The sequence below is a fragment of the Bombyx mori genome, chromosome 5 (assembly GCF_030269925.1).
Source record: "Bombyx mori chromosome 5, ASM3026992v2".
In the NCBI taxonomy this organism is placed as follows: domain Eukaryota; kingdom Metazoa; phylum Arthropoda; class Insecta; order Lepidoptera; family Bombycidae; genus Bombyx; species Bombyx mori.
Genome location: NC_085111.1, coordinates 15,107,380 through 15,119,251, shown reverse-complemented (window position 1 = coordinate 15,119,251; position 11,872 = coordinate 15,107,380). Strand labels below are relative to the sequence as shown.

Genomic DNA, 11,872 nt, shown 5'->3' with positions numbered 1-11,872 from the left:
ACACCAGGTGAGCTGTGTGCTCGTCCATCCAATTAAGCAATAAAAAAAAATGTCTGTTCTTCAGGTGACGATCCGCGTCGTAATAAAACAGGCGAGCGGGCTGCCGCCGTCTCTGTCGCACTTCGTGTTCTGTCAGTACTCGGTGTGGGGGGGAGGGGAGGCCGTGGTGGTGCCGCCCGCAGTGTGCGCCGAGCCGCGCCCCGCGCCGCACGTCACGCATCGCTTCGATCACGCCAGGGACTTCACTGTGCCGCTTACCGAGGAATTCATCGAGCATTGTGCAGGTCGGTGCACTGTTTTTCGGTAAAGGATTCGAGCCCATTCCCTTCATTAAAAAAAGAAAAGTAATTTTTTTACACCTTGGGTTACATTATTGGAGTTTTAGTAAGGATCCCTAATTTTTTAAAAAAAATATTGTAGCCTATGTCACACGGGAATAGTGTAGCTTCCAAACAATGAGAGAATTTTTCAAATCAGTTCAGTAGTTTCGGAGCCTATTCAATACAAAGAAACAAACAAATCTTTCCTCTTTATAATATTAGTATAGATTAAATGATTATTAGACAGTTTTGTGATTGTCTGTCCACAGAGGGTGCTCTGTCGATCGAAGTGTGGGGCCACCGGTCGGCCGGGTTCAGTCGCGCGCGCGGCAACTGGGAGGTGGAGCAGCAGCAGCTGGCGCAGGCGCGCTCGCTGGCCGACCGCTGGGCCGAGCTCTCCAGGAAGATCCAGCTCTGGGTGCAGATACACGAGCTCAACGAGCAGGGAGAATACGCGCCGGTCGAGGTACGCCCCGCATCTCCTCTCTCTTTCGAACTCGGAACAATCGTTACTAAGAAATGAGATTTCAACGGCATATCTCAAACTAGACGATATTTCGGTAAAAGTTTCTTGAAGCTTGCTGGGCTAAGTTTACCTCTCGACACTTCATACAATATACATAACGTTTATAACAAACGTTAGTACTCATCCGTGCTGTAATGACATAATACGGTTCGAGTGCAAGGCGGCGTGTGGGCTGCAGGTGGTGGCGCGCGGCGACATGCTGACGGGCGGCGTGTACCAGCTGCGTCAGGGTCAGCAGCGGCGGATCGCAGTGCGCGTGAAGCCCGCACAGAACTCGGGGACGCTGCCGATCATATGTCAGCACATTGTCAGCGTCGAGGTGGGCTCGGTCACGGTCAGGTACGTGAAGTTCTCGTCTGCATCGAAGGATGTCCATATTTTTTTTTCATTACAAATCATAAACTTGCAATGTTTCAATTTTTCTTATTTTGATGTGGGTCGTAATACTTAGTATCCTTCCATTATCAACTTCTACTTTTCACATCATTTAAGTATTGGTAAGAGTCATAGTGGGTTTGTATCTCCACCTTGAAATTTAACATCTTGAGGAGAGCAGGTGTCCTCATATGACCCACCTCAACAATACCAAACTAGTTAAAAAAAAATTGTAATAATTTCAAAGCCAAACCGTAATTTTCTAAATCTTATAACCTCACAATTTTATAATGAGCATTTAATATAAATATAAATATTTTACTAACAATCACGCCACGTTAACTGGTTCCGTAATAAGTTCGTAAAGAACTTGTGTTACAGGTACCAGATATCGGAAATAAATGTAAGATTTTTATTATACACATACATATATTTAATATACATCCATAACCCTGGAAAATATATTTATATTTATCATACAAATATCTTCCCTTGGCGGGATTCGAACCCGCGACCTAGTGTAGTGACCATGTCACTTACCACTACACCAGACGGACGTTAATATTGCACGCTACTATTGTACATGGCGGTTATATGTCTATACGAGTTTTTTTGAAACTGTCCACAGATCCCGCTTACAAAAACCTTTGGATTCATATCAGGAAGAGGACCTGGCCACGCTGCGGGAACGTTGGAGCGACGCTCTGGCCCGGCGCAGACAACACTTGCACGCACAGCTACAGGTCACCTGGAATACTATACTGTGTTGATGAATGGCTTTAGTTTATTTTTGACTAACGTACGTGAGTCACGGAGCTCACCTGTTGATGAACAGGTATTCAAGTCTACATAAGCAAGTGCCGATTTCGTCTTGAGATATTTTAATTAAATCGGAACCACTGCTAGTTGTGTTGTTTAAACCAAGACCCACGGCTCCTCTTCGGGGTGGAACATGCAGGACGCGGTATTCCAGTGGGGACCCTCACAGGGCACCTTTTTTGACCGTGACGGGGCAACACAAAGTCACCGTCGCCCGAAACACGTCTTGTCAGATCACCCGGATTCACTTTCGGTCACCGTCCTCGTCAAACTCGACGATTAGAGTTCGGCCCAGTTCGTTCGTAGTTGGAATAGCCTCTTAAACTACCAGCGTATACGTCGGGGAAAAAACACCACCCGGGACAAATTCGTTCAGTAGAGGTTGTAATGTAAACTGTGATCTTGTTTAATTCTCGAATTTTCTGCTACAGAAATTGGTAAACATGTCGCCTTCGATGAAGAGTGAACGCGACATGGAACGCGAACAGTCTCTAGTCGAGCAGTGGGTGTCGCTCACCGAAGAGCGGAATGCAGTAAGTTAATTGTTTTATTATAATCCCAACCTAAGATTAAAGAATTTTTGCCAAAACTATTATGTCAACGACTTTAAGATGAATAGTAGTCCTAAGTAAGGGACGAGCTCACCGCATGGTGTTTAACTCCTTGACTGCCATGCCGGTCACCGGTGCCCCACGCGGCGCACTGAAGTAATTATATCGATTTCTGTTACTAAGCGCCTAATTGCCTAACTTTACCTTCGTTTGTTTTTAATGTATGTTTTAGAAATAGATTCATTCTTAGTATCTTCGGATTCGCCTTTCTCAGAGCCTACTAGATATTCCGGCGTCTCAGTAACGTAAATCGACATAATTCAGTGCGCCACGTAGGGCACCGGTGACCTATACGGCACTAAAAGGGTTAAGCGTTAGCGTTCCCAGACACAACTCGCACGCTGACCTCTAGAGACTACATTCAGTGGAAGGTATGATTGCTCTGCGATATAAAGTGGTGCAGTCGACCCATCCCATATCTATTTTTTATCAGGGTTCGGTATATACACCACACTGGTCTTAACTCATCTATATATTAATACTTGAAGCAAAAACTTTGTAGTCTCTCTTTACGAAAATTGCGCGGACGGAGGAGTATGAAATTTCCCATACTTATAGAGAATATAGAGAGTGCAGAATGCAATTTTTTTTTAATTATGCGTCAAAATACATTAATTCAATAAAAAAGTAATAATAGTTTTATAGTAAAATAGTTTTTGACAATAGAATCATAATAATGTTCAAACTTATATTTTAATTAATTATAGTCCAATTTTGACTACCGGGGGGCCACTAGTATTCATAATTTCACAAACGACTCACAAAATGAATTCTCGGTACCAAAAAAAATTTAGTTTTTTTGCTATCAAACATTTTTATTCTCGAATATTTACAAAATATTAATTGATTGTTTTATTCAGGTTCTAGTCCCGAGTCCTGGCAGCCCCATCCCGGGCGCTCCGGCCGCCTGGACGCCTCCGCCCGGCATGGAGCAACACATCCCCGTGCTGTTCCTTGATCTCAACGGTATGCTTCACTGCAAATCAGTACATGTTAATTACAAAAAAAAAAATTGGAAATTTTTAATTACATTTTGGACACACAAGATTGGCGCCGGAGTAAAACGACAGTATACTACTACCACCATAGTGACAATATAACACTAGTAAAATATAACCGCGTTTCGCCGTGGCCGTTCATTTTTAGGTTTTTTGTGCGAAAAACTTACTGGAAGTGCTAAGACCAACTACTCCAAGTTTAGAGCCAGTCAGCAAAGAAATAACTAGAAAATATTTTTTATAAGCTAAGTACGAAAGTTCGTGCAAAACAAACGCGGGTGTGGCTTGAATTGATAAATTCTATATTAGGCGACGGTTTGCACTAAATGTCGAAATGTACCTTTTTTTTATTGCCCTTGTAGGCAGATGAGCATACAGCCCACCTGATGGTCAGTGGTTACCATCGCCCATGGACTTCAGCAATGCCAGGGACAGAGCCAAGCCGCTGCCTACCGTAAATCTATCTAGTAACTAATATTGAGCCCACACAACCGGCAGCTGACGACCTGACCACGCACCCGAGCGGCGAGGAGGTGAGCATGGCGGGGCTGAACTCCATCCTCCCCAAGGAGCTCGGCCACAAGTTCTACGAGCTGCAGATCCTGCACCACCACGACAAGGACGTCTCCGCCATCGCGTCCTGGGACTCCTCCATACACGACTCGCAGTACCTCAACAGGGTCACTGAAGGTTAGGGCATGTATAATGAAATAAAAAGGAAATATTTAAAATATAACCTTTTTAGCTCTTCATACTTTATACAGTTTGTAAGCAATTGTACTTGAAATTTATTCAAAGAGCCATTTTTTAACATATATTTTTATAGGCATGTGTTTCAATAATGTTTACCCGTCTCTTACAAGGCAAGATAATATGTAATATTCCATGCTCGGACTAAACACTTCAATCAGCTCAATTGTACGCCTTCCAGTAGAAGACAACAAAAATACGAAAATAAAAACGTAAAAACTTGTATTTTGGCATTCTAAAATTGTTCTCAAAATTTTCATATAATGGGATGGTCGCAAGTTTTAGCGTCATTTATTAAAGTCATTAAGTATTTTTTTTACATATTTTGCAAATATCTCGTTTTCTATGGGTTGTATTTGTATTTGTATTTATGTATGTACGCTATTTGTATTTATTATCAATATTGTAGAGAAATAAATACTCTACAATTTTTCTATTTTTGTTATACCTTGAACTGTTTCGAGATAGAGGGCCTAGAGCGCGCGGTCAGACAATTATCTGAAGTCAACTGGTAGTCCAGATCAAAAATTCGTAACATTAAGATTATAATTTATTGCTAAATATATAATTATAATTTTTTATTAACTTTCCGACCACCCAATTATATGTGAATTTTGAGAATAGTTTTAGGATGTCAAAATGCAAGTTTATATGTGGTTAACATACTGGGTAGGTCAATTTTCCTGGGTCAACCCCCTATAATGGCTGGATTGGCATTTACCCAACTGAATTATCGTTTTCAGCCAACGAACGCGTGTACCTGATACTAAAGACGACGGTGCGCCTCTCCCACCCGGCCCCCATGGATCTCATACTCAGGAAACGATTAGGTCTAAACATTTACAAACGACAGAGCCTCACCGACAGGATACGGAAGAAAATTGTCAGGTTTGTAAGAACAAATATACACAATAATTCAATAGTGCTCTAGAAATGTAACAAGATGATATATTGGGGCGCGTAAAACTGTTGAGATTGATTACAAGTTTTATAAATGAATAAATAAAACACAAATTTTTTTGTACCTTACATAAAAATGAAAATATCAAGGGGTTAAAGGTTATTTGGTTTAAGCGACATTTTTGCAAATTTACAAGGGAGTTGTAGTTTAAAAATTGGAAAAAATATGATATTTATCAATACAAAAAAAAACTTCTTCAGCTATTCAAATGTAGTAAACTTAATTGAAGTTCAATTAAAAACATCGAACTGTGTCGATGTGATGCTAAAACCAAACAGAACGCACCTTTAATTATAAAGATAGATGTCGCGTGTTAATGGAAATATCCGTTAAACTAAATTGCCTTTCACTCCTCGATATAATCAATTTCAAATGTATTTTCGCAAACGTCCTGCAATACAACAATATATTACAAATGTTTCAGAACCGATCAGCTAACCCAGACCGGTGTTATGTACGAGGTCGTGTCGAACATACCGAAGGCCTCCGAAGAGTTGGAAGAGCGCGAGAGTCTGGCGCAGATCGCGGCCACCGGCGAGGAGGCCAGCGCCGCCGACGGAGAAACCTACATCGGTTAGTTTCGGCGTTATAAGCCAATCATTTCGTTCTCACACCAAATACTAAAAATTCATAAAAGAATGTGAGGTAAATGGTTACGGACTTTTAGTGTCCTTTTAGGAATCTACAAATATAGTCGATGGATAAAAAATTGTATCTATTCTCTTTGACAAACTGATGGTATCGAACATTCTAGATGTTCGGGAATTACAGAATTAAAATAATATAAATTGGGATAAAAATTTAAAGCGTATATTTTAATGTGTCACGCAGTGCTGAGTTTGCGCGGTAAAAAAAAAGACCACAGACTATATTCAGGCGTCTGAATACTAGACAAGCTGGTCTTACAACTGTACGACAGGTCCTCCTACGCTATTGAAATGGGTGAATTATTGATACTGCTATGTTAATAAATATGTTCATATGCTAATAGAGAAGTACACCCGTGGAGTGAGTGCCGTGGAGAGCATCCTGACGCTGGACCGGCTCCGCCAGAGCGTGGCCGTCAAGGAACTGGAGCAGGCGCGAGGACAGCCCATCATCATGAGGAAGACGGCTTCCGTGCCCAACTTCTCACAGGTTGTTAAATGTGTAATACTGTACCATCCACATAAGACGATTCCGTTCCGGTATGCGATCCATAATTCCTCAAGCTACTACAAATTTTTCTCCTATGTGTGTATAGTAACCCTCCCTATAACTCCTATCATTCTCCTACTAAGTTCACATCAGGCTGGTATATACTCCTAAATCAAGCTAATAAGGACCAGAATGCAAGAACAAGTTACAATTAAATATATAAATATTATTACCAACAAACTCGAATCGATTTTATGCAAGTTGTATTGTGCCTGTGGCGTTACTCAAGTTTTTCATATGTACGTCTCTCATATGTTACTGATATCAAATGGATTTTATCTTTATTTTAGTCTGATAAAGATTCATATAAAATATGAGACCTGCTAACGAGTTTTTTTTTAATTAAGCATCTACATCGCTTCGCGTTTGCTGAAAAGAGAAACTAGAATTATATCTATAGTGAATTAATCTGTTCAAATGTACAAATAATAAGTCGAGCACTACACGGTTGATAGCTACAACAACTACACGCTTACTAATTATAGATATAATAAAACTTATGATGCATTTTAGAAAAACTAATAAATCTAATAATAAAACTTCTAGTTAATTGCAACTGAATACTATGGTAATGTTTACAATCGAATTCTCTTAAATATTGGAAGATGATGGCTAAACATTCAATTTTGTAAAAGAAGAAAATTAAAATCAGTCCAGATTAAGAAAGTTATTGGTATTTTAATTTAAGTTCAGGCGTTCTATTTAGTATAATGACGTCAAAGTTTAGAAAAGCTCTTTAATTAAAATTTGATCATGGGCAAAAGGCTCCCATTTATATATATGTCGCAGGCAATTTGTATGATTCCGCCGTTCACAAACGGCGTCGTCATTTTAAAAACGCTCGCCATTATGTAAAATGCCGAAGGCAAAATGATAACTCGTTCAATTGTTATAATTTCGACATTGGTTGTAGTTTTAGGGTGACCATAATAAAATGTAGTTTATAATAATTATCAGCCTTTATTTCCGCAATCAAGTACTAATGAAGATTTCAAGTAAGACTAAATTATGTGCTTTGTTCTCTTGAAGTACTGGCCTAGTTAAAATATTTAAATAACAAAACAAAATTTAAATGACAATAATAAAACTTATATGGATAATATGACACTTTCAAATAAAAACAAACAGGTCATTTATGTAAAATAATATTTTGTAGTCTGAAGTATTCATCATTCTTAGAAGACATTTCCCTAAATTAGTAAATGAAGATTATTTAAAAAATTTACGTTTCTTGATTTATTTTTAAATAAAAAGTAACAAAAGTAACAATAAAAATGTATATTACTTATTTGCGCATGTCCCATTTCATGACTAAAAAACACCAAGGCATTATAATATTTAAGTTACAAAGCAGATAAATTGACATAACGATACGAATAAATCGATCGCTTTTCTCTCAATAATAATCCTTCATTCAATCTATCAGGATACTGAATTTTGTCTCGACCACCATGTCCGTAACCTCTATGAATCTCTAACAATACATCGTAATATTCTTCTAACGGTATTACACGAACGGTTGGACTGCCAAGGCTATTCCTTTTTAAATAAGGCAGTCCAATTCACTGATGCTCATAACCTCGTATTTTTTTGACCTGCAGGAGTCCTCCGGGAACCAGATTCTGTGGCCACCTTAGCCTTTTTTAGGTGCCGGATAACCTCAAAAATTTTACTATTTGTCCAAAGCTTTTTTACAGCTTCCGTTTGAGAATTGTATATTTTTTTTAATTCACTATAATATAAAGCTTTAAAATCTTCTAAAATGTCTTCTCCACACGAAATATTTGCAGTTTTCAGTTATTTTTTGAGACACAAAATGACGCCATTGTTATTGTTTTGATCAACAGTGGCGCGCGTGGTAAAAAAATGAACTAAATACTTCAATTTGCTGCGGCATTATGAAAACGGCGTTTGAATTGTCGATGTTATGTTGTGGCATATTATAAAGTGACACGGCAATATACATTTTGCCTTCGGCATTTTACATAATGGCGAGCGTTTTTAAAATGACGACGCCGTTTGTAAACGGCGGAATCATACAAATTGCCTGCGACATATATACCGAGAAACCAAAAACAAAAAAAAAGTTTGTACTTTCAATCAATTAGATTTATTTATTTCTTCGAAAATTGTCTTGATTAATTTCTCATTAAGCTTTTATGGTTTTTAATAAACACGACATTAGTCAAATATTCACTCTTGATTATAATACGCCTGATTTGCTAAAAAAATATATAAATAAACGTTATATACACATTCAAAGATAAATAAAGTGTTTAGCTCAAGTATAAAACTGACACAATATTGAGTTGGCTTTTTGAGAGTCTAAACAGACACAGGCGGAGAATATAAACTCGTTTTCGATTTAGACGCTCTGTAAATATGGTTATGCGCGAGTATTCGTTCGCCAACTGTCTGTTTAATCTCTCATAAGATGTGTTGTCGGTCGCACGCGGCGCAGCTGTCGCAGGCTCTCGAGACCGCCGCCAAGAACGGAACCAATGTGAGTCGATAGCATGGCAACACTGACACCGTATACTGGCAACTATTTTTTTCTCTTTAATTCGCCTTAGATTTATATTCGAAATACTTTATTTTTTAATTGTTTAAAAATAATTTGTTTCACTTTTGCATGTCTTCATTCCATTCCATCTTACGGGTTCATCATACTTTTGTATAGTTGATTTTTTTTTTGTATCATGAAGATTATTAATGTTATTTTTGCTTTTACGAAGTATCCATTTATTTACCTTAAGTTGTGTAGTTCTATTTTAGTTTAATGTACACGTTAGATTAAATTTGCTTTGACTAAAAATGCTTTGTTCGCAAATATGAATAAGTCTAGTGTTAGTTGGTAAGCGGCGGCTTGGCTCTGCCCTGGTATTACTGAAGTCACTCACCATCAGGTTGGCCGTATGCCCGTTTGCCTACTATAAAAAAAAATGGCTATTGATTTTGATCGATGCATGTGTGTGCCGTTTCAGATAATGCGCTTGGATTCGTCGTTCGAGTCGCTGACGGGGCTCGGGTCGGCGCGGTCGGGCAGCGTGGCGGACCTGGCGGACGAGAGCCCGCGGCGCGCGGCGCACCGGCACGCCGACCCCGACGCGCCGACGCCCACCAAGCCGTTCGGGCTCGGTAAGGCCATCGACCACCTCATTAACACTACATCACCACTCAACCACACCCCGACCCCCCAATACATATCGACGCTTGAAAGGCAAACGTGACTAAGCGACAATGCGTGAACTTTACACTAGACTAAATTAAAGTTGAAATACCTGAAAAAAATTCTATTTTAACGAATCTAGCTGTAGGATTGAAATGATTTTAATAGACCTAGAAATATATTATATTTGTATTGTAGGCAGCGGCTTGGATCTGCCCCTGGCATTGCTGAAATCCATGAGCGACGGTAACCACTCACCATCAGGTGGGCCGTATGCTCGTCTGCCTACAAGGGCAATAAAAAATATATAAAAAAAAAAAATATTTTTTGCGCATCGAATATGGTTATTGTCTATCATTTATATACAAAGCAGTTATTATCGCTTAGTCACGTTTGCCTTTCAAGCGTCGAATTATCATGCGACTCCACATCACACAATACGGAAATATCGAGTCCGCTATTATTTCGAATTCATGAGATATTTGCACATTTTACGTAACGTGGAAATGTTTTGTATCATACAATAAGTTTTGAGATTGTTGTGCGCGCGGAACTAGTTGGCCGCGCCTTAGGTATGTGAGCGGCGGGACGGAGGGGCGGGGGCGCTTGCTCTCATTACTGATATGAGATGGTGGACGAAATCATTATAAACTTATAAGATGATTCTAAATCAAATTCAGATAGTTCAGAATCAAGTGATTCAGAGGATATATCAGGAGAATTTCGTATAAGTATATTATAATTAAATAATTTCATATCTCATTAAAATATGATTATAAATTTCATATTATATATTAATTTGTTATATATATATAATATATTAATTTGTTTTTGGTTTATTTTTTATATTTGGTTTACTATTAATTACAATATAATTAGATAGGTACAATATAAACTTCAAAAAGTTCAATTGTTTTTATTTATTTATTATTTCATTTATTCATTATTTTATTTATTTAGTCATCACTGTTTAATCTCATGTGCGTTACGAGCAGTAAGCAACCCGTCCCCTCACCCCTGTCGCCCCCTAAGGCGTGGCCAACTAGTTCCACGCGTACTATAACTATGGCATTTTGAAAGTGCTGTTATATTTATCTAGACAGTGAGTTTAGTGCACTTTGTAGATTGAGGGTGAATTTTATAAGACAATATTAGATATACGAACAGCTGCACGATTTTATTTATATTTAGAGTTAGATTATTTATGTAATGATAAAACATAAAAAAAGGAAAAGTATTTAAAGTTACATAAAATAATTATTTTGATAAGAACATTTCGCAACGGACTGCAGCCTCTTCATGGTTCCACAATTACATATTATTTTCAAACGTGCTTCGTGGCAATGCTATGGCGCAACATTATCCCCTTCTGTCAGTAAAATACTCCCGACACGAACTTCTATTACTTCTTTCTCTTCAAAAATTTACTCCTTACTTTTTTAAGTATGCTATTCTTTTCTTTCACACTTTTCAAAGTATGCGTGATAACTCGTCGCGACGAGTCCAAATTGAATATTCATTCGATACGTCTCCGATACATTAAAACCTACTGGAACTCGAATTTGAATTCAAATTATGAACTAACGTTTTATTTTTCTGTATCTCGATCCGTCGCAACCATCAGGCTCGTTCCTATCAGGTAAACAGTGACACCAATATGGTCTTGATTCGGAATGGCAACTGTATGGCGAAAACTATTAGTCGAATGCAGTAAAACTAAATTGTTGACCTAGATGTGTTGTGATCGTTTGTAATAATAATCGAAATATAAAAAAAAAAAAGTTTTTATATTAATTTGATTGGCTGTTAGAAAATGAAACGTTTATAAACGTTGAATGTTTCACTGAACAGTATACGAGTTATACTGCGCTAAATTATTCGAAACAGAATTAGACCCTAAATGATTGGCTATTAGTGCGATATTTAACGCTTCCAGCATCAAGCGGCTTCTGTGTTTGTGTTGATCTCTGTTTTCTTTGCGTGTATATTTCATTTGCATGGACCGAGCATGACCTTTTATCTGTCTCCGTATCCCCTTCCCTTTACGTTTAATCAATTGAACCAATTCGAAAAATAAATTTCGAAAATTAGTCTATAATTTTAAATGAAAAACGAATACAGCCAGAGGAATTTCATAAATATTCAA

General features: G+C 38.2%; 1 protein-coding gene across 7 annotated transcripts in view; it reads left to right on the top strand.

Moving 5' to 3' along the window:
- The window catches only part of LOC101743647 (kinesin-like protein KIF13B), a 144,974-nt gene that overhangs the window by 120,878 nt on the left and 12,224 nt on the right, over positions 1-11,872 (top strand). For 4 of the 7 annotated variants that reach the window (XM_038011164.2, XM_062668768.1, XM_062668767.1 and 1 more), the window contains 12 exons: positions 65-284; positions 590-786; positions 1,025-1,185; positions 1,850-1,964; positions 2,472-2,573; positions 3,512-3,617; positions 4,148-4,339; positions 5,143-5,287; positions 5,785-5,933; positions 6,352-6,497; positions 9,542-9,695; positions 11,351-11,365. In XM_038011164.2, coding sequence (XP_037867092.1) covers positions 65-284; positions 590-786; positions 1,025-1,185; positions 1,850-1,964; positions 2,472-2,573; positions 3,512-3,617; positions 4,148-4,339; positions 5,143-5,287; positions 5,785-5,933; positions 6,352-6,497; positions 9,542-9,695; positions 11,351-11,365 — 1,702 coding nt within the window. The remainder of the gene's footprint in view (positions 1-64; positions 285-589; positions 787-1,024; positions 1,186-1,849; positions 1,965-2,471; positions 2,574-3,511; positions 3,618-4,147; positions 4,340-5,142; positions 5,288-5,784; positions 5,934-6,351; positions 6,498-9,541; positions 9,696-11,350; positions 11,366-11,872) is intronic. The other 3 variants (XM_062668770.1, XM_062668769.1, XM_062668766.1) reach the window with 1 other exon arrangement.